Raw genomic sequence first — 23,244 nt, 5'->3', positions numbered from 1 at the left:
GGAAGGTGCATCTTGTTAATATTTGCATTGCTCTTCCAAACACTCAAATTAAAGGAATTGCTGCCTCTAAATGGAAAGCAATAGTATTCTTTTCTGAGATACAAATGGCCACATGGTCTAGAACAAACAAAATGCAAATTTCTCAATCAGAATTTTATATATACAGTGGCATTTTTTGCTTTTGAAATTCATATCCTTTGTGCATTATTCAGTGAATAATTGTCTGAAAAAGTTTGTGTATGTATAATTATTTAGAAAAGTTTCAGCTTCAATATTATATGCAGTTATTTCCATACCTTTTTGCTTTAATTTCTATTTCAATCAAAAATGGGCTTGCTAGCCTTCAGAACAAATCTAGCATATGGTAGTGAAGTTGTTTTTCTTGCTTGTTTTTGTGTAATCATGGTATGATTTATGCACAATAAAGACCCTGTAATCATGGGGTTTTTTTCTTTTCTTCCTGCCTACATACCATTATTGTCTTCAGTAGCATTGCAGTGAAGTAACTGAGGGAAAATCTGGCTCTTAACTGCTTGGTAGTTATTATTTTGTTGATGCTAGAATGTAGTTTCCTTTATTATGAATATGTTGACTCTGAAAGGGTAATTAAAAAAATTATGCTTATTTGTATAACTAACATTGGGAGAAGTTATGCTGAGTAACCAAAAAGAGCTGCTATGCTGAGTAAAATGTTACATTTTTTTATGAACAGTTTTCCAGATTAAGCTATGCTTTAAAATATTTCGACAAAAAGCAGATCGTTTGGTTTTTTGCTTAAGTTCTTAGTTTATTTTTGTAATTAATATTTTCTCTCTGATACTACTCTGATAAACATTTCATCTAAAGTTAAATACATCAGCATAAAGAATTATGTTCATGATGGAAATGTTCTAAAGGAGCGTATTCTTTTAGTGCATTACATGGACTTCAAGTGCATTTCTGTTTTCATGGAAATATCCTGCCATTAACAAAGAAGGAAGGAAATAGGAAGAAAAAGCAACGTTCATGATCTTCTGATGGCAAAAAGGGTTAGAAGCAGATGAGCTAGTATCTCTTCCCAAGATTGTTACAGACCTGCTGTTTTGAGCAAGTCTTCAGTTTGCCTCTTTACTACCTTTCTCAACAACCTGTCTAATGCTTTACTTCAACAAAGCATTCAAGCCTATACTTGATGTTACAGAGAAGTAATTATGTCCTTAAAGTTACTCTTCACATGTTGAAAGTTTGGTCTGATTCAGTAATCAAATTAGTCTATCTTTGATAAACACATTTTTACTGTTCCTGAAACATGCCATAGGAGGCATCTGGGCAGACAGTACTGTGCCTCATATTTTACTTATTTCTACAGCTCCGTATGGTTTTACATAGATAAATATCCTCATTTTTACAATGCTATTAGCAGACCACTTTTTGGGGTTCTAACACCTCAGGTGTAATTTACTGATACATTTTTAGTGAGGGTAACATCACAGCTTAGAAAGCATGAGCTGCCTGACAGTTTTGTAAGCATATAGAGATCAAAGAATTGCTAAAATATACAGTATCATACTTCACTACTAAACATCTTCTAGCACCTTCCACTGAAATTCTGTGGGCCATTAATGCATTGCAAAAACAATGGCTCCAGTTATTGCATCTAAGAAAGAGAAATTATGCAGTTTTTGCTGAATGGAAATGTATGCTGGCTGGTATGGTAACTATATTCAACATCAGCTCAGCTCTGCCACTTATTCCACATCAGTTACTTGGTGATGCGTTTCCAGATCTCAGTATAGCTGGTTAGCAGTTAGATTTTGGGATTTTCGGAAGGGAGAGGATTAGGAAAACTAAGTTTTGTTGTCATCAAAGCATGAAACCCCTTTCAGAGTTTTGATTAAAAGTGAGTATTGATGAGTCTCTTGTCAAAAGTCAGTGACTTTCCCTAGCCTTTTTTATTTCTGAACAGGAGCAACACACCACAGAATATCACACAGGTATTATATTTTTTTATAAGATACTTAAAGATTCATTGTATGAGATTGGCTTGTAGCTAACTAAATTAAAAGTGACTGTGAAATACTCCACATATGGGTATATAACATCCCTTCCCTCAATAAAATGGGAAAAAAAAATCTTGAAAAATTGGCTCATCCCCTTGTGCATCAGAGAGTCTTCTGGAGTTTCCATTTTAAGTAGGTATTTCAAGGTTTTCTAGAAGCAAAGGAAGCACATCCATTTGTGCATCTTCATATTGGTGAGGACATATCGAAGGGGAGAAATGGTTTGATCAAAGTTCTGTGGATTTAGCAAAACATAAAACAGTGGGTCTTCCTATGTTAACTGAAACAAGAAGGTGTGGAACCAATTTATTGTGCATAATTTTTTCCAGTCTCTGCTGAAATAACTGCAGACCTTTCAAATACTTTAGATATAGAGTAAATAAGGAGCTTTTTAAATACATTTTGATTTTCTGTAGATTTCACTCAAATCAGGCATTCAAATGTAAAGTCCAGGACTTGACAGTTTATAGATTTTTGAGACTCCCTGGGAGGTTGTGAGTAAAGTCTAAAAGGAGCTACTAAGCTGTACTGACGCATAAATGTTGTTTTGTCATGGGAGGAACAGAAAGTTTGTGACAGAAATGCTTTGTAAATTTAATGACCTCTTTAGTATTTTTATTTTCTGTATTTGTTAAGTTGTGTGTAGCATAACTCAGGGTTTACTGGGAACAATATGTCTTTGAAAGTTCCACTGTCAAAGTAATTGTTATTCTATAAAATGCAATATAAAGTATGATTACATTCAGATAATTCTTTAGGTAAATTGTTCAGAAGAAGTGCAATAGAAATAACTTAAAAAATTTTTGTAATGTCTCTTGTGTACGAGTGAAGTTTATTTACCATCGGCACCCTAGAGTTTACTGTTAAATAAGGCTAGCCAAGCTGGCAAGACCTTATGTACTGCTATTTTGCATAAATACAGAGATTAGAGGAAAAAAAAAAAAGAAAAAAGAAGGAAGAGTACCTACCCTTGCATGGTCATTTTTGTATGCCCAATTTGTAAGCCAAATTATGGCAGAGATAGATAGACAACTGACACATTGACAATTTAGACATAATTTTGATACTTGTCCACTCCGATCACATACCAGTGCTCATCTTTTCTCCAGAAATATGATTTAGTGCATACCTAGGAGTATGTACATATATCTATAGAAGTAGATGGTCCACATTTTCGTAATTGCTGCCCAATTTGACACCTTGTTTATATCTTTAAGAAACTGCTTAGCATTCAGACTCTAGAAAGAGTACACTTAGTGTGTTTAGTGTACAAGTGAAAGCCAAAACATTGAGAGTCCTTATTTGCTCTTTATAAGCTATATAAATACTAGATACATTCTTTAAATTAATGAATAGGCTACACACTAAGGATCCTCTTTTTTTTATTTTCTTTTTTTTTTTTTAACAGATATAAACATCTTCTTTATTTTCATCCATTTATAAAATTTAGGTTTCTGTAGAAATAAGTATCTCAGGAGGTGAACTTTTTCTTCTCCCAAAGATTTTCCATGTCTTTTTTTCAGCATGGACTGTTTTCCCTAGAAATGAGTTGTGAGCAGTGAGGCTATTTCTGCTTATTGCAGATTTTTTTTCATTGATGCATTAATCCAGACTGAATCTAGTCCCCTGTGTTTTACCAACCATGGACAGTATATGCTATAGGTAATTTAGAATTTGGTGCATAGTATTTGGTTACTGTGGTGGTGTCAAATTGAATAGAGAAGAGCTGAAGTTTTCTGCTTTTCTTTTCCTTGGCACAGTGGTTGGGTTTTTTCTCCCTTAATTCAGTCATGTAAGTTTTAGGAAATGTGTGGAAATTGAGTATCATCTCAGAAGTGTCTACTCCTTTTCCAAATCTGAATGAAATGAAATTCAGAAGTTCTTACGGAGGGACAGGCAGATAGACATGTAAGCAGATAAATGAATAAACGTTACTTCTTTCAGAAACCGGCCTATAAAAAGAAATCTTCAAGCTTACTGGGATATAGGAAGAGATCATGGGTAGCTGACAATGGAGGAGGTGCACAAATTGCGGAATAAATATCTTCAATCCATGTGCTGGAAATATATGGCACTTTATCACTCACTCACCTTAATGAACTTATCTCAACATATCCTTTTGAACAGGGAAATGGTATTCCTCTTTGATTCCGGCTGGACAAGCCAGGCACCAGCAGGTCTGCAGTTTCTTTTACTCCCAGTCTTTTAACCAGATTCAGAATAAAGCACAAAATATACTATTCTGAATTATTACTATGCTGTAGTACTGTTAAAGTAAAATACAGCTCTTAATTTTAGTCATTTCTTAAATAAGAGTAATAGTGTCTTCTTGACTTCATTAAATGAAATAAAAAAGCCTCTGAGAGAATCAGAAATTAATCACACTAATAACGTTGCTCTACATCTTAACATTTAATGAGGCTCTTAAAAAAAATCATTCTTTAAATATATTTCCTAGGAGAATCTCTCTGGCCACTCCCCGACAGCTTTATAAATCCTCCAACATGACTCAGCGCTGGCAGAGACGGGAGATATCTAACTTTGAATACTTAATGTTCCTCAACACTATAGCAGGTAAGGTTTCTGACTCTGTAATCCTTCATAATATGTTTATGTTTGTCAAAGTCTTAAGCACCGTGACTTGATAGAATACATTTATCCCTCTAGAATTCAGCTGCAGCTTTATGATAGATTCTGAAACATACACATTAAATTTCATCAGAAAATGCACAACCTATCACTGAGACTTCAGATTCATGTATTGTTGTGGAGGCTGTTCCTTGCTCCCCTTCTGCCATTTCCTCTGCTGACAGCTTTGTCTGAAGCTTTATTAGAGTCAACAAACCATTGCCAGAGAGTGTCTGGAAATAATAATGGGAAAATGTAATTTCGCTACTTCATCATTCTCAGCAACAGCAACTAGACAGCAGAATAACAACAGTATTCTGCCTAGTACAGATGTCACCTGGATTGTGGTATGATTAGATTACAGCATCTTTTCTTGTTTAGTTCTTTGAGCTGGAATACAATATTGGATTAAGTATTTAAAATGAGGAATAACTGCCATAGACATCATTTGTTATTGGCAAAAGAAGAGCTTTCCTGGCAGTCGTCATTAATTAAACATTCATGATGGCATTATTCTTTTCACCTTTCTCTTTTCTATGTGTTAAGTCCTGTGGTAATTTTAAATGTAAAAAGCAGCAGCTTTCTACACCATATACAAAGATTTTCAGGAGGTTGTCTGCTATTAGGATTCCTGCCTGTAGCACACATGCTGCTTACGAATCTGCCTGCAGAGAGCCTTCTTCAGACATTTCACTCCAGTGAGTTTTAATTTGAAACCCAAATTAAATTCCACCAGGCATAACTTTTTACTCCAGTGTTACAACTCTCATCTTTACTTTGTCCTGAATTTTATGCTTGAGGTTACCCTCAGGCCAGACGTAAGACAAATGTAGCTGTGAAACCCAAAGGTAACACCCGTTACGCTGACCAGTCTGAGGACAGTCACAGTGTTCTACCCAGTAGGGCAGTGACAGAACTCAGGAGCTGTCAAACTCACTTGCTTTGAACCTTTAGGCTTTTATATGGTAGTCATCCTCTGTGCATCCAGTCTTACAGACGTTAATAAATGTGTCATCAAATTATCCCAGTGTGATACAGAAGTGCTACCACTGAACAGTTGGAAATCTGAGGGCATGTTTACCTTGTGCAGTGGAGCACAAAGTGGAGTCTCTGAGGCTACTGGAGACCCTGGGCTGAAAAGCCCATATGGTGCAGCCCAGTGCAGGCTCACCAGCTTGGTTCGCAGGCATTTTAGCCACAGTCCTGCAGATCTCTGCCGAAGGAAGGAGCCTTGCTGAGCATTTATTACCTCTGGCACAGTGCCACAAGAATGTCGCTATCCTGCTTCTGGACACTGGCCTGCCTCCAGCCGCTCCGTGTCTCTCACACATCCGCTGCCCTTCTGCTGATGAGGAAATGCAGGCAGAGCCCCTCAGGATCCCTGACTGCCTCACCCGAACTTGGAGGGTTTAGTGGAGAGCTGGGAAGTTAGCCCAGGCCCCCTCAGTCCTTGTCCAATAGGTTATTGACAGAACTGTCCTTCACTTGTAATTTCCCTTTTATGTATTCATTTCTTCTGTAAGAAGTATGTCTAAACTCTTTAAATGAGACTAGACAAGAGCTGAGCCATTTTTTGGTAAATTACTTTTCTTTTTTAAACAAAATCCAAGGTCATTTATTTTTAGGTACATCAGCAAAGCTTCCAAACCTGGAAGACATCGTTATGTCTGAATTCACTTAGGAATTGCAGTGACACTTAAACTAAAATATCCATCAGTAAACAAGCTTCAACCTGAAGAAATTCCTTCACAGTATCTCAGAGATCTCAAGAAAAATGCTTTTTAGCTGTTGTTTGATACTAGTACTGCTAGGCAGGCTTTATATCCAAACAGCTAGGTGGTTGCTTGAGACACTTCTCTTAATGTCATCTAGTGTCATCCACCTGCCTTACAAAAGGATTACCTTGCATTTTCATTCCATCTACCACCTGCTATGCCCAAGGAGGCACTGGAGGATTACTGACTGGTTTTGTGTGTGTGTGTGTGAATCTATGAGCTTGTATGTTATTTGGAAAAATATCCAGCAGCTTGGACAGTACCTTTGTAGCATCTCTCTCTGACCCAAAGCACTTAATTTCTGGCAGATTTTTGGTATCAGTCTCTTACTGGTAAATCTCATTTGTTCATGTAATCTCTTTGTTGCTAATTGTATAAGATCACTTGCTTGCTCATTTTCACAGCATTACCTACCATCTTATGAAGTCTTTCAGCAGGTCATGATCAAATTCAAATTCAAATTTCGTTAAATACCATATTCCCCAAACAAGAGGAAGGTAAAATTGAGTCTTCAGAAGAAATGCGGCCTAACTTTGTCTCTCCGTCTTGTATTGACTGTTTTATTCTTTTTAATGATGCTTTCAAGTCACATGGATCAACAGATATATTTTTCTGAAGGAGAAAAAATACTCAGATTTTTAAAGTTTTGGAAGACACCTATATTGGTGAAATAAAAATTAATACTGTTCTGCTAAGATGTGAGCAAGGTGTTGAGTAACATTTGAAGACATTTTCCTTGTCACAAAAAATGTCCCATACTCTGGTTTTTATTTTAAACCCATCTGCATTGCTTGGATTTTGCTAATGGGTCCTTACCAATCTATATATTTGCTGTTCTGTTTTCATTTCCCAAGAAGGGTAACAGTTATCATGTCAGGTTGGGAAGACAGTATCACTCTACAATCTCATAAAATATTTTGGAGGAATGTCTAAAAGCAGCTGAGATTCTTGGATACTTTCCCAATCAGCAAGAGTGCTGTCACATCTGATAGTGTTCCAGCAGGATTAGTGAAATAAAGGGTCCTGCTGACATCAACTATTACTATTGCACGTTAGAATGGTCTTCAATGCAAAGAGCTTGTAAGAAAGCATGATTGCATTGGTGTATTATGTGCTTTCTATTTCTGCTTCTTCTTTCAAGATTTTGAAGATTCATAGTCTCTGTGGACATAGAAAAATAGATTTCAGTTGCTAATGTCATTATAGTATCTGCATTCACTGATGCACTCTCATATAAACTCATTATGTTTCTCTGCAAATTAAAATAAAATTTATCCTTGATGGGTGAACTCCCTGCCAATGACATACACAAAAAACGTTCTCTGAAAACAACTTAAGAGAACTAAAACTGACTGAAGCCTAACAGCCAGTTCTACACATGACAACAAATTTTTAATCTCAGTTTGGAACAAATCCTGAAATTTTCCAACTTTCATTTTCTAATGAAATTCTAAGAATTTTCTAATAAAGTTCCTGGAAAGCCAGAAACCCACCCATGATGGATTGCATGTGAGCTCCAAGTCCAATGGCAGTAGAGAAGGCTTCAAAACATAAATGCATGCTAGAAAGCCTAGAAGTTCTCACATCCCCAGGCTGTTACCTGGCTCCACTGTTGCATGGCACTGTACTGCCAGGGCCTGAGATCTGGGAAACTGCAGGGTGGAGAGCTGTGTGGCAGCCTGAATGACACCACTGCTTTTACAGCTGTGCCTGTATTTCTGTAAATCTTCTGTTGAAAGGTATTTCTCAAAATATTTCCTTTACAACAAATAGGCATTTTGTGATGAAACACTAAAAGAAGAATATCTCTATCAGAAATACAGAACTGGAAGCACAATGCTTCTACTACATGTTGCCCTTGTTTTCTTAACACTGAACTGATAACTGTCCAAATACATCTGTATTAAACAGAGGCAAATTCATGTATACACTGTAGACAGGACCCTTGGCAGTCAGAAGAAAATACAGGACTCTATCTTGTATACAAAGATAGAGTATTGAATATATTCATGACCTTATTTGCCAAGTAAAGGGAATACATGTATTTTCTTTCTTCCTTTGAAATCCAATTTCCAAATGCATTTTTAATTATACCTTTTTGTAATGAGATCTTGTAAGAAATATTTCCTTAAAAGATACAACTTCTTTGCCAGTAATTGTTCATGCAGGCAGCAGTGGCCTAGTTTTAGACTATAACTGTTTAAGCAGCTTCTTCTTTTCTAACAATATTTTGTTAGCCACTGAAAAATATATGCATCAGAATTTTACTTCTGTTGCCATTTAGCTCCTACTGTCTTATTCAGCATATCTGAGCTGTAATTTAGTCACTTAAGAAGCTTGTCGGTTTAGCAATCAAGAAATGTGGATTATCTTCTGGTAAGTGATACATAAGTCCTTTCATTGTTTTTTCTTCTCTTCCTAATAAATAGAGGTCCACTAACAAAATGGTTGAGTACACTTGGTTTCCAAGTCAACGTAGCTTCCTTTCTTATTCCAGTCGTGCTTAGTTAGCATCTAGCCCATTACAAAAATCACTCATGTTTTCTTGCGATCCTTTTCCGAAATCATTCAAGAAATAGCAGCCTTGGAAGAGAGATGTTCAGAAGTGAGACTGCTGGCACCAACTCTTTCTTTCATTTGTGGCATGCAACTGGGTCTTTTCCCACAAGAAGTCCTTTGCTTGCTTGTTAATAATGTTAATTACACAGCCTGTTGGTCTCTGTAGAACAGAACTGCTGAAATAAATACATGATTTTCTTCTCAAATCTCTCCCTGGTTTGCCAATATGTCTGTCCTGATGAGCATGGCCACTGGCTATTCTGTTAAGTTCTTAATCAATGTTTGAAATACTGAAGTGTCCCCTTGGGAAAAAAAAAAAAAATCCATCTTTTTATGAATTTTTTATTATTATTTTTTTTTAACTTTTCATTCACCCTCTTACCACCTCTGAAACATCACTTGGCTTCATTTTAGTTTAGCTGTTTCTGCTGTGGTCTATACTCATGACTTAGTAACTGTCTACTTCAGCTGTCATAGTTCTTGCTTTCTAGATCATTTCCTATCCAGGGATATATGATTACCAACACTTGTGCTGGCCTGTTGACCTACTGCAATTTTGATTCAAAGTAGCTCTTCATTTTCAAACCCTAAAGTCTTGTTTCAACCTGTTTTCTCTGGCTCTCTAGCCAACTATTTCCTCACGTCCCTATTCTGCTTCCAAGGTCTTCACCTCCTTCTTGCCCTCTTTCCTGACTCAAGCATATTTCATCATGTTTACAGCTCTGCGGTTTTCTCCCAAAGGTAAACACTGCATTCTGCTGCTTATCAATCAGTCTCAGAGTTATACTCTGTGTGCCCCTGGTTTTTGTCCTGGTTGTGTAGACATAAGCCTTCCTGGCCACCTTTCCCCTCCTCGTATCTTCTCAGGGATCCTTTGGAGGCTTGGAAACAGCTACGATTATACTAACTGTCCTTTCTTCAGGTGCATAGGAAAACACCATATTGTATATGATCAGTGTATATGTCAACTGAACCCTCTGGGTGATACAGGAAACAAGTAATTTTTACTATTCTCAGTTACAAGGTTATTGAAAAAGGTACTTAACAGTAATCCCACTGCATCAAAAGGAATCGAGAGGAGTGGGAACAAAAACACATTTTGTAATATGGTTGCAGTGCCCGCTGTTTTACTTAGAAGTCTTGTTTCTCGGTGTTGAAGTAATTTCTGCTGGGTTTTGGGTTTTTTTTTTTTATTATTTTCAAATTGCAGTATATTAAATGTGTGTTTGAGTTTGTATTTATTGGAATTTTAATGCTTTTAAATCCTACCTGCCACAGCTTTTAAAAGTGGAGAAAAATTATATACATAATTTTTGTAAGTAATTTCTTCTAGTAGAAAGGGATTATTTTTAAAGATTTGTGGGAAAAAAGAAAAAAATGACATCTTCAGTCAGGTAATAAATTCAGACAAACTTCTGCCCCCTCCCTCTTTTCTTTAGCCTGTTTAGCATTTTCCACTTTTTTACTCTGTGATGTACAAGCCCTCACTGGTTAATTATGTATATATTTAGCTACTGCATGTGTTGGGCTTATTATTGTCATCTAATTAGATGTAACTCGAACTACTTGCTTCTAGAAAAATCATTAAAAATTCTTTCCTAATGACCTAGAGATGACAAAATGTCTGTAAAGTGTGAAGAAGCAGACAAGCACAGGAACATCGCTCTTAAAGAGTGTTAATCCAGATGCTGCAATCATCTAATTAAACAATATTTTGCTGTCATTAACATTTTCACCAAGGAATTGCAGTTATAATTTCTTTGTCAGCTGTCTCTAGCTCACTTTACCTTCAAAACTAAAGTGCCATATAAAAACATTAAATTGGATGGTTTAATTAAAAAGTTGGTGGTTTGTTTTTTTTTTTTAATGAAGAAACATACCCAGTATTTCTGAGGTCTCATTTACTATGCCTCGGTTTTATTGTTCAAGTAGATTAGTGTCACAGGCTTGCGATATTTAATATTCAGCCTTTAATATCAATCTCGGTAAGCCTACTTTGAGGGAAATCTGAAGCTTCTGAAAAGGTATAGGGACTACCAGCAGTGGTACAGGTTTATGTTTGATATTTATTTTGCTAAATAAAGAACCAAATAATTCTTGCTGGAAGCAGCAGACAATCGATGAGATGGTAAATATATTCATCTGCTGACTTTACTCTGAATATAATCATTGGGAAGCCAGAACTGATTGGGAAAGCATTCCTAATAAAGTTAAACCGCTAATATTTATGCATATTTAGAATTAGGGATTTGTAATCCCATTATAGGCCTAGATCACTGTCCTCCACTCAGATAAGCATAGATGTGTGGTCTTATCATGTAGGTTTCGTCTCCTTTCACAGTTTAAATTACAGTTCATCTTCTCAAGTCATTTTTATTTGTTGGTATTAAGAAGAAAATCATTGAATTGAGAATAATAAATCACTAACTTTTTTACTAAACAAATTAATAGTATATTTAGTAGTGAATCTCTTCCTAAATAAAATACAGTCTATAAATATTGAAGTAGGAGAGAAGTAAATACTTTATTTTTTCACAAGACTATGGTTATATTTATCAAATGCATAATCGTGAAGGCTCCATTGTTTGTGACTTATCCTACCTAAGCTGCTTCAAGTTATTTTTCAGTGTGGGGTGAAAAAATGCACACAGCGTTACTGCAGTGTCCTGGCATGGAGCTAATTCCACATGACAGTTGTTCATGTGTCGATACTATAAGTTACCTATCAAAACCATACAGCAAAAAAGAACTCACGTACAGCAGTGAGACTTTTTCATGTGCTATTCACATATTTATGATGTTCCCAAGTGGAGCAGGAACAGAAAGTCAAAATCCTGTTCACTGAATATTGGAATTGAAATTAAGTGAATAGAACAATTAAATAAAATCTCAGTTTTGAAATAAAAGGTCATCTTAGATAACCCCAAATTTCCTTTCAAAATTCTGTGAAAGGATGTTCTCATCTCTCCAAATATTTGTATACATTGTTTTCAACTGAATGTCTTTCTTACTGCGAACTGTGTCCCATGAAACTTTTGATTTTGAAGAATCATTATTTTGCTTATGCTTTATAAGAGACTACAGTAATCTCAGTCATTCTCTTTCTGAATCTCAAATTTCCTTTGGTCTGCTGTCTACTGAAACACAAACAGCTTTCTTTTGCGCAAGCTTTTGCACACTCTTCAGTTAATTGAGGATTCTGATGGTAAGAAGAATGTTCATTATATAAAGGTATAGTTTTATAAAGACTGTATTTTATAGAACGTTAAATTTGACAATCTCAAGAAACTTTACATTTCATATGTAATTAATCCCTTGCTAAAGAGGAAAATAATATTCTGATTTCATGGATGTGGAAAATGAGGTAGAGTTGTCTTACCTGAAGACATATAGAGCTCCCCCCAAAAAAGCTAAAACAATTAATATTCTTCCAGAGAGCACCTTTCCTTTTCCTTCCTTACATGGATAAATTATAGTGTATTTATTGATTTAATTGTTTGATACATTCTCATTCTGTCCAGGAGTGGTTTTGCATTCATCCATTGGTTTTGTTTCTATCCGTCTTTATCTGTGTGTTGCAAAAAAGTGCTGGTAGTGCTTTTTTAGCAAAATTGTATTTGCACCTCAATTATTTTTTTATATTCTTGTGAACATCTACATGTTCATAAAGTAAAAATGAGGACACACAGTTGTTAACAACATGTACTTTTCCTGTCTCCAGTGTACAAACTACATACAAAATAGAAACATGCTTCTTGTTCATCAACTTCTACTGAAAAAATAAAGTGTTTGTAAAGCAGTGAAAGTTTCACATTTCATTAAAGCAGAGCTGATTTTTGTGAAGAATTGCAAATACTACTCAGAACAAGGAAGCCTGTGTTTTCCTGTGCTTGGTTTTATACCTCAGGAATCTGTCCAGAATCTGGAAGGAAGCAGTTAGTGAGACAGGGCTGTAAATCTGCCGCAGGACTGGGAATTGTTAACCTGGGTTATTTCAGTCTGCTAATTATATTATATAAATACATACACACATATATTTATGATCTGATTTTGTTTTTTAAGAGTCATGCTGCAAATTATGTGGTTCTCAGTAAATCAATAGGGTGGATGGTTCTGTACTAAGCAACTTCATTTGTCTCATCGCTGAAATGTTAGATACTACTAAATACCAGCTGATACAGAAATAGCAGCCTTTCCCAAACACTTTTCCTTGTGATGATTTCATAATTCCTGTTTCACTTCAGTTGCAGATTGTTCTTTTGGAACTGTGTCTAAAGGTGGCTTTTGCACATTTGAGCTGCTGGGATAGTAGCAATGTTTCTTTCGTTATGTTGGGGGAGAGTGGTCTGGGGCAGTCAGCTCTGTCTTCTATGGGGGAGAAAATGTTTTTTAATTTTCAAAGTGTTTATGAAATAGTGTTAAAGCAAATATGACTTCCTCCACTTTAATTCCACTGTTGCAGTGAAATCTCACCACTTCTTCAGTGAAGAAAAGCTGTGGGAAATAATGGATTAGTATGGTCTATCTAGGACAGACATAGATTTGCAAACCTCAGATGTCCCTTGCTGTTTGGAGTCTCATTTAATCTTTGCCAGCTAATGATACTGCATACAGTTGCTAGGAAAATAATAGCCTAGTGGTTTTAAATTTCAACATTCAGGTTATGAAAACAGGTTCCTGGAAATAAAAAAGAAAGGGTTTGTTGGCATTTGGTTCATTTTAGTTGATCTTGAAAGGCACTGTGCCCTTTATATTATGCTGATTTCTGTGTTGACTTCTGATTCAAGATATGTGCATCTAAACGGCTACTTTTGTCTAGAAAATTTATACCTGATTCTGTGAAGTGGTGGGAACTGGGAACATCTGATGCAACAAAAGTAACTGCTAGATTGCTTTTCAGCTGGAGAAGTGGATGCTATTTCCCAATTCCTAAAAACATTTTCTTTCTTCATAGGACGAACGTACAATGATCTGAACCAATACCCTGTGTTTCCATGGGTTTTAACAAACTATGAATCTGAAGAGCTAGACCTAACCCTTCCAGGCAACTTCAGAGATCTTTCAAAGGTATGCTTCAATCCTGTTAAAGACAGTCAGACAGCCTGGCTAAGTTAGGTCTTTATCTTAAAGTCAGAAAAGTCTGAAATAGACTTTTCTATTTTAGAATCGTTTTATACTGAATCTCTGTATTATCCTATTTCCTTGTCCCTAACTGATCTGATTTCAACAGATCTGCGACTCCTCCATACCTTCTGATTTACAGATCATGAGCACATGACACCATTTGATCTCACTTATTGTCTTCCTTAGTTTATGAAAGCTGATCCTTTGGGAATAAAAAGCTTGGACTTCTGCATTGACTGGATAAGTAATATAATAGCAGCACCTCCTTTTGGTTGAATAATTTTTCTGTAAACAAGTATTTTCTATGTTAGACCCTGAAGTATTTGGTCCCTATCATTATTTGTGATTTTTGTCCTCCAACTGGACTTGGACATTTAGTGCTTTGTAATGAAGCAGTTCTTGGTATCTGTTTCTCTAATAGCACCAGTTCTTGGTATCTGTTTCTCTAATAGCACCAGACTGCCATCTATACCCAGCTTTGGTATTCTGATTGTGACAACAGACCGGCAACAAGGTGTGTCCTGGCCAAGCATAGTAGAATCATATGGAGGGGCTCTACTTTTGGCCAGCTGGAATAAAGAAAAAAACAGGGTTTGAAACTGTGTTGTGGGAAGTATCTTTCCTATTTCCAATCAGCTAAGAAAGTGTATGCATTTTGTTACCAATCAAGGTGGGTAGCCTTGCAATATCCCCAGTGTGAGGTTTCTGTTGTTCAGGCATGACAGTTTTCTCGAGTCCTTGCAATGGTTACTCAGCCGGGAGGGAGAAGCTGCTCATACAAGTTGAGTGAGGCTCAAACTGCAGGAGGCTGTCACTCGCTGACTTAACGAGTGAGGCGGGAGAGGAGAAAATGATCACCAAAGCCTATTCTGCAGCCCTGTGCTGCAGCCCCTGCTTTCCCTTTTGCTGTTGGTCAGGGATGAGAGTTTCTGGGGCTTCTGCCTTTAATTCTGCTTTGCATTTCTCTCCATCCTGCAAGCACACATCCTAGGCAGCAGTGGAGAGATCCCACCCTCTGTATCTCACAGTGCATATGCCTGCTGGAACGAGTGTGCTTTCAGTTCCTCCAGATGTACTGTAACAGTTCCTGGAATCCTGCTTTTGTGAGACTTCCAAAATAATTTGACTAGGATTTGACTGCATAATAGCAGATAGACACACTGAAGTTTCCTCTCCTTTTTTTTTAGCTAAACAAATAACAAAAATAGACATTAAAATGCATTCACAACATGCCTCAACTGTAAAACAAGTTGTTTGAGACTGTACCTAGGTTATGTAGAACTCCTGAACTTTCATATTATAGGTATGTTTCACAAATGTCTTTTTCAGTTCCGTAACACCATTGTAATTTGTGCCAGGAACAATGAAAGAAGGTCCACAGACATCAATTAAATAAAGACAGTGATCATCTTTCACTGGCTTGCTGCCTAGCATGTATAAAGATATTTCTGTTTCAAAGCTGTTTATAGTGATAAACCTTTCATTAAGATGCTAACACTTTTCAAAATCTCTCAAACTCCCTTCTTTCTAATATTAATAGCACTGCATGTAGTGAAGTGCAACAAGATTAGATAGTGTCTCAAGAGTCCTTCATTAGGTACTTAGTTTTGGTTGAATCCGAATTTTTATGGCAGCCTATCAAAGTTTATAACTGCTACAGGAAGTAGAGTGATAGTTGCATAGATAGGTTTTCCTCATGAGAAAATAAAGACTCATTATGGAATTAGTGCTTGTATAGCTTAATAAGTATCACCACACTCCTAGTAGTGCTCTTCCTTGAAAAGAGATGTAGAATCAAGAATCCATGCAATGTGCACAGCAGTATTTTGCTTGAGGACCTTTTCTTAGCCAGTTTGATAACTGCATTCTGTTATTCAAAAGCTACCACTGGTTTCCTCTGGAAAAGCTAGGATTTTGAGCACTAAAAAAAATCCTATACAGCGCTAGTTAAGAATGGTCTTTCCTTTCTGGCAATATCTGGGCTGCATTTATCCCATGGATATGTGAGAAAACACATGTGCAATCTGTAAAGTGTTGTGGGTTCCCTCAGGATAAACGGGATGTAATTGCAAAATTTTCCCAGTGTTTATTATAATAACATCTGATAGATTTCATTTCACAATGGTTTTAAAAGGAAAAATAGATTAATGATTTTTTGTAAAAAGCAGTGGCCAGTTAATATGAAATGCCTTGCTTTGTGCACTTGGGCTGTTATGCATTACTTGCATCCTGTTTCAATTTGGACATTATCAGTAAAACTCTTCAAAATAGAAATATATCTGAAGTATTTCTTTGGCAATTCTGTTATCATTTTCAGTATTGTCCTGTATCTGTAAGTAAATCCCTTTCCTCATTAGAGAGGTAAATCCTGAGTAGCCTTGTGCTTAAAAGCAGGAGTTAGTGATTTATTGTTCACATTATTGAACCAGGGTGTGCTATCAAGCCTCAGACAGACCTCTGGGGCAAGCACAACACGGTATCCTTTCCATGAGGAGCCACTTCCTTCTGTCAGATTTTACCCTGCAATGGAAAAATGTTCCTGCAGATTGGATGGCAAATCAGAACCTCCAGCTAAGCTGTTGATGGATAAAATCTCCTTTGTCAGTTCCTGACCTTCTGTCTTCCTGCAAGTTTGCCCCTCTTAAGTTTCACAAAGCCTCTGCCCTTAATATTGAGCAATTAATAACCCTCAAGCGATCTTTTGAAATTATTTAGAATTTTAACACTATTATGTAAGTGGTAAAAGCCCACAAAATCAAAGAAATTAAAACAGAAACCACCTATCATGCTTTGTTTTGTTGGTTTAGAATAGTTTTGGTAGTTAAATGAAGATGCTGGTCTAACTTTGCCCTCCAACTGGACTGGAGCATTATTATTTAAAAAAATAATTAATTTGTGTATTATTGCACAAAGTTCATGCAAAGCTCCAGTGTCAATTATGATAATTGACAGTACTTCTTTTTTTAAATTTTTTAATCTTTGATTTCTAGGCTTTCTTTATAAGTTATGATACACCCTGTTTGTGATATCACAATTCCTAAGTGAACATGCACAACAAATGCAATACATATGTTTTGTTGAAATGAAATTAGATGTGTTTGGCTTGCTTATGATGTCAGTGACAGAGTAAAACATACGCCTTTTGCATTTAGCTCAAACTTAAATATTTACATTTCTGCAGAGCCATCTTGAACATGTAACTTGTCCTTTCCTTCCATTCCATTCTATTCTGGTTTTATGTAGTGCTCCTTATTGTGGTACTGTTATGTCCAGATGTTGCTTGTTTTCTCAGAACAATTATATTTAAATATTAGTCTGAAATTCCTCTGCTCTTTTTCTTTGAAGTGTTTGGAAATTCCCCTATCAAAGCTTTTTTTTTTTTTTTTTTAACTTTTGCATGCAATTTGAGATTTAAAACCAGGGCACATGGGCATGGAAGGTGTTGTAGCAGTAGGATATATTGGATCTCTTATTTGGTTAGACAGTGTAGGCTCAAGTTTTATTCATTACATATACGAGGTTAAAGGTTACATTTATTGTTTGACAGGATGAAAAGCTAATGAAAGAGGCTGTCATAGATACATAGATTATCTTTTCACTATCAAACCACCAGGTGATCTGCTTATTTTCTTCTTTATTGAGATTTCCTTTGGAAGAATACCTATGGTATTAAACATTAGTGCAGGAAAAGCATATGCAGCCCTTACTGTAATTGAGGTTTTTGGGGTTTCACCGTACCCAGAATGTAGTATGGGCTTTTGTGCAAAATTATATGACTTTTACTCCTAAATTATAGTGCATGCATGGTTTTGACATGCTGCATTGTCCCTACTCATTAAAGTGTAAATGGGAATTTCTCCTCATTTACTTCCAGTCATACATCCTGTTAAATAAAATTATTTCTTCACCAGGAAAAGTAATACTAATATTGACATGTGTATGAAACATCACACGCCCATTCATTGGGTGGAAAAAATTATATTTTGTTAATATAGAAGGTGTTTGACTGATGGGTGGTGATAAGCATAACCACTTTTCCTTATTACTGTGCCATTTCAAGAAAAGGAAGTGATAAAGCCCCAAGGCTTCTAAATGTAATAATGCAAATGAACGCATCGAAGTGTGAATATTTCAGGGCAAACCACACTTAATACTTCCAAAAATGTGTATGCTGTGGAATGGAGTTTATAGGCTTATCAAGAGCCACTCTCACTGAAAAAATGAAATCAGTTTCTGTAACTTAAACTTCTCTGTTTACCACATGTGACTCTATCATCAGAATTAAAATTAGTTTCATTCTTGTTTGGTTTCAGCCACACAATTAAACATTTTCTTCTCTTAAATAAAAAGTTCATTTACTGAGTGAGACTCTGGTGCTTTTACTCTGCCAGTACTCTTATATTTGATAATGTTGTGATTGGTATGCTAAAGAAAAGCTGTTTACAAATTTGGTTAAAATTAGAATTTCTTAAAAATAATCTGACTAGGATTTGACTGCATGATAGCAGATAGACACACTGAAGTTTCCTCTCTTTTTTTTAGGTAAATAACAAAAATAGGCATTAAAATGCATTCACAACATGCCTCAACTGTAAACAAATTATGTGAGACTGTACCTAGGTTATGTAGAACTCCTGAACTTTCATATTATAGGTATGTTTCACAAATGTCTTTTTCAGTTCCGTAACACCATTGTAATTTGTGCCAGGAACAATGAAAGAAGGTCCACAGACATCAGTTAAATAAATGTCGTGATTGGTATGCTGAAGAAAAGCTGTTCACAAATTTGGTTAAAATTAGAATTTATTTTAATTTTTAAAGAAGCATCCTGAGATGTCCTACTTAAAGGTTGTTGTTTGGTGCTCATTTTTTTCTTTTATAAAAAACAAGCAGTGAGGAAAAGCTCAGTGTTTACTTAGCCAGAGCCAAATAAAGCCATGCTCAAGATTTGTTTTGTACCCAGCTACACTTTTGTGCAGTACATTACATTACGAAAAAAAGAGAGATAAACAGATAAAGTAGCTGCTGCATGAATTAAAGTCAAGATAAGCAGGATATTTCAGTGGCTGGATAAACAGGATGCTACGTTCAGTTCTGCTCTCATGAGAGAATGTAGTTCTATGAAGATAGCTGGCAAAACAGTAAATATTGCATGAGCTAACATAACATGTCCAGTGGATATAAACACTAGATGTATTGACAATACACTGGTTCAAAGGCCAGATGTCTGAAGAGATTAGCCAGGTAAAAAAGAGTGACATGAACAGCAGTATGTTTTTAATGTTAAAGTAAATGCTTACTTTATTTTTAAATGGAAAAAGAAGCATAAAATAAACTCAAACAGTGGCTTTTACTACATCAGAGGTGAAGTGGCTGAATAGCCATTGTCATATAGTGAGTTGTTTTGCTTGAATGAAGTAAAAGAAAAAATAAAATCATTTTATGAGATTTGTTGTGAGTCCTTACAGAGGACTTTTTCAAAGAAAAAGAAAATTGGTCTGTTTAAAAAAGAAAACAAACAAAAAGCTTTATAAAACATTTAATATTCAGAACAATTTTTTGACTCTAATTCAGTCTCTCAGTCTTATGGTTAAGGCACAGAATTGAGACATGGTACATGGATTGAGCTTTGCCTTTGTATTTTTTCTGCAACTCATTTTAACTAGTTCACGCAGCAGTAGAATCTCAGTGAAATGGAAATAGAATTATTTTCCTCCATTATGTGAAGACACAGGGATTGATCCATAAATAAAATTTACTTCCATTTTATAGCCATGGTATCAGGTTGAAACTGCAGTAGTTGACTTTCTGGACTAAGAATGGCACAGTAACTCTATGGAAAAGTGATCAAAACTCCATATACAGTACACATTTCACAAGAAATGTGAAAGACTACCATTACTGCAGAACTTGCTATCTAGCAGGACACATCAGACTAAAACTGGGTTAGTTGCTAGTTTGTACAACTGAGATTTAACGTCTTTACAGAAAATGTATGTCTCTGTTGAAAGATGAACTGTTACCATTTCTTTAAGTAACAGCATTTTGCCAAATGGACGTTAAAAAAAACACTAAGGAAGCTGGGGGTAGACCTCTGCGTTTAATTCATGCTATTTTATTGATGGAAGTTTTCACTTTTGGAAAATGCCTGGTCATTTGGTACACACAAGCTGATCTATTTGTGGTTAAAAAGTTTTTTAATTACACAACAAAAAAGAGAGATTTGAGCACTTTCCGTTAGCATTTTCAACTCATACGGTTTCCTGCATCAGGGGAGATTTAAGTCCTTTCAATTAATATGCAGAGAAGTAGTTCACATGGGGGGTCTCCATTACTGCACAGAAAAGGGGGATCAGATGTTGCTTGTATTTCTTCACTACAGGCCAGAGATAACTGGTATGATGCTGAACCAGAAGCTTCAGAGTTGCGTGAGGATGGGCAGCTCCCAGCTCTCCTCCATGTGCAGTGCTTCCGAGATTTCAGTTGTCATGTCTGCATAAATGGTGCCATAGTTGCATGCCAGCCCCTCTAGAGCTACCACAAGGATTTATTGCACACTTTTGCGTTGAAAGCTAGTCATACCTCAGCAGTTTATGCAGGAACACTGGAAATCTTTGTGGAATGACAGAAATCAACCTATACCACCCAAATCCCAGGCTACCATCCAGATCACTAGTTTATCCAATTCAGGATCTCTCCCAAGAAGTTGAGGTGAGACTTCCTAGCTGAAAACAAGCTCTACCTAACCCCCTCACTTCTTTCTTTCTTTCCTTATCTCTGTGGCAAGGAAGGGTAATTCCCAGAAAAGATTCTTCCCAGAGATTTTCACATAAAAATTTCCATACCAAGCAAGAAGGAAGATGACTCTTGTGATACTTCACTTAAAGAGTACATTTTATTCAGCAGATACTTTGTGCATTTCAGCATTTTTCTTCAAATGAATCCTAAAGTAATTGAAAGAAAAATGGATTCTGACTCTGAAAAGAATATTGATGAGGATGAAGGTAATCTTCAGAATACAGCTTTTTAGGTTTATCATTTCATAAATTGAACATGTGTCTTCTGAAAGTAGATTATTTTAGCTACTTGTGCAGGCATTTTTACATGACAATGGGAATGCTCCATCTTAAAACATTGTATCTTTAATCTTTTAAATTGAAATAACACTTCTCCCTGAAGAACCTGCAAAACATGATGCTATGTTTGCGTTAGTGTTTCATGAGACTTTGGAAAATTATTGTCAATTTCTTGAGAGAAAGTAGCTTTTCCATTATGTACAATGAGATATATAGAAATATATATATATTTAAAGAAGTTTTTTTAAAGCTACAGGTTAAACCATCATTAAAATTTTGCTAGTCTATAAAATAAAATACCTTGTAATTATTTTTGAGCAGCAGTTATGCTTCACAGTTCTTGTTACTGTAATCAGTTCACAGTGAAGAGTGAAAACACAGAGCTTATTAGATGAAAGACATCTGATCAACTTCAAATATATTTTGAAAGGCCTGGAGTTTTGATTTTCAGTGTCGCAGTAATCACCATATCCCGTGTCTACTTTGCCTTCAAACATATATGTGCAATAATATTTTGACAGATGGTGCCTCTGTCTTCCATAGCCTCAAAATTTGCTGCAGTGTAGGGTAAGATGCACCATCACAGTGGAGGGAAGAGAGATTCTCAGGGTAGTTAGATTCTCAGGATAGTTTTCTGTTACAAAATTCGATCTCACCAATTTGTCTGCAATTTTGTGTTTCCTTCTCAGAGGGGGTGAACATTTCATATTAACAAACTAGGGTGTGAATTACTGCTTTAAATTTTGAAATGTGCAGTTGGGGACTGGAATTTATTCTGCCAGAGAAGTGGATGCACAGTACCTTAATGAGGGTGGTAGGTCCCATGCAGTCCTCAAAGCAACGCAGAGCCCTGATTTAATTTAGTAGAGTGCACATACATCTGCACAGTTTGTCAGTCAAATAGGTAAAGAGTGTCTTTTAAAAAGTTATTCTTTCAAGGAAGTGGTCAAACAACCATTTTTTATATATTGGCAACTTTTGGGCTATAATTATGCCAGTGTGTTTCTTGACAGTGGCAGGATGTGTAATGAAACCAACCATAACAAAAATGCAAATATTTATTTTTTCTTTTTCCAGTAGTTGAGAAACAAGCCTGCAAAGCATTAGGGAATGGTTCATACTTCTTTTTCAAGAATGTTTTATGAGTGTAATCTGCACCAGATAACACTGATCTTTAGGGATTACTCATGCATTTTGCACGTATGAGAAAGCTATTAACATCTCCATGACACAGCAAAGTAATAAGCATCCAGAGTGTTTCACGTGAAGAATACTGAAATCAAAATATTTTAAAATGTCAGTGTTCATCAATGTTATTTCAAAACAAGATCTACTACATAAAATTGGACAATACCATGTTCTATGTCAGCATTTTAGCAGCCATCTCAAAAATATAGCAGCACTGAAGGAATAAAATACTTGTAGCTTTAAAACTGTTCAGTTACTTACATAGTGTAGTGAAACACACTGATTCGACCTTGTACTGGTATTTCCATTACAAATTACTATGGATCTTAACTCAGTAGAAAAATTGTGTGATGGAATTAAATGTAAGAATACCTGTTAGCATTTTCAAAAGGGTCAAAGACCTTAAGTATATGTTTGATTTGAAGTTGAAATTTCCTTAATAATATCAATTCTCTTACTTTTTATTAAGGCAAATCAAGTAATCATGTAAATTACTGTAAGTTTATACAATTATTTGGTGTGGAGTGTGCTCTCCTCTAAGTATTAAACTCTGTGTGTTTGGTTAATATTACTACAAAAGCTAAAATCTGAACATTCTTTGCAGATAGGTAGTGAATACACTACTACTATTTCATCTAGAAAACAGATTTAAGATCACTTATTTCTTTCAACATTTTAGTTGCTTTCTGTTATATATTTTAGCCCAGTGACTTTCGTTTCATATGGAAAAAAAAAAAGTCTGAGATAAAAAGTGGGTTAAAAAAATCATGGGAAAGTATGTGCCCCTAAGTAGACACATGAAAACAAACTGTTCCTATTATTGCCTTACATTTCTTTTATTTTTAACCTAATTTG

General features: G+C 35.8%; 1 protein-coding gene across 1 annotated transcript in view; it reads left to right on the top strand.

The window, feature by feature from the left end:
• LOC104411452 (neurobeachin-like) overlaps positions 1-23,244 on the top strand; it is a 104,381-nt gene that overhangs the window by 2,367 nt on the left and 78,770 nt on the right. Inside the window, 2 exon segments of the mRNA XM_010021872.1 lie at positions 4,498-4,613; positions 13,956-14,068. Coding sequence (XP_010020174.1) covers positions 4,498-4,613; positions 13,956-14,068 — 229 coding nt within the window.

The sequence above is a fragment of the Nestor notabilis genome, unplaced genomic scaffold (genome assembly GCF_000696875.1).
Source record: "Nestor notabilis isolate BGI_N333 unplaced genomic scaffold, ASM69687v1 scaffold10129, whole genome shotgun sequence".
Classification (NCBI taxonomy): Eukaryota; Metazoa; Chordata; class Aves; order Psittaciformes; family Psittacidae; genus Nestor; species Nestor notabilis.
Note: the sequence above shows the minus strand (reverse complement) of the source record. Positions and strands in the feature narration are given on the sequence as shown.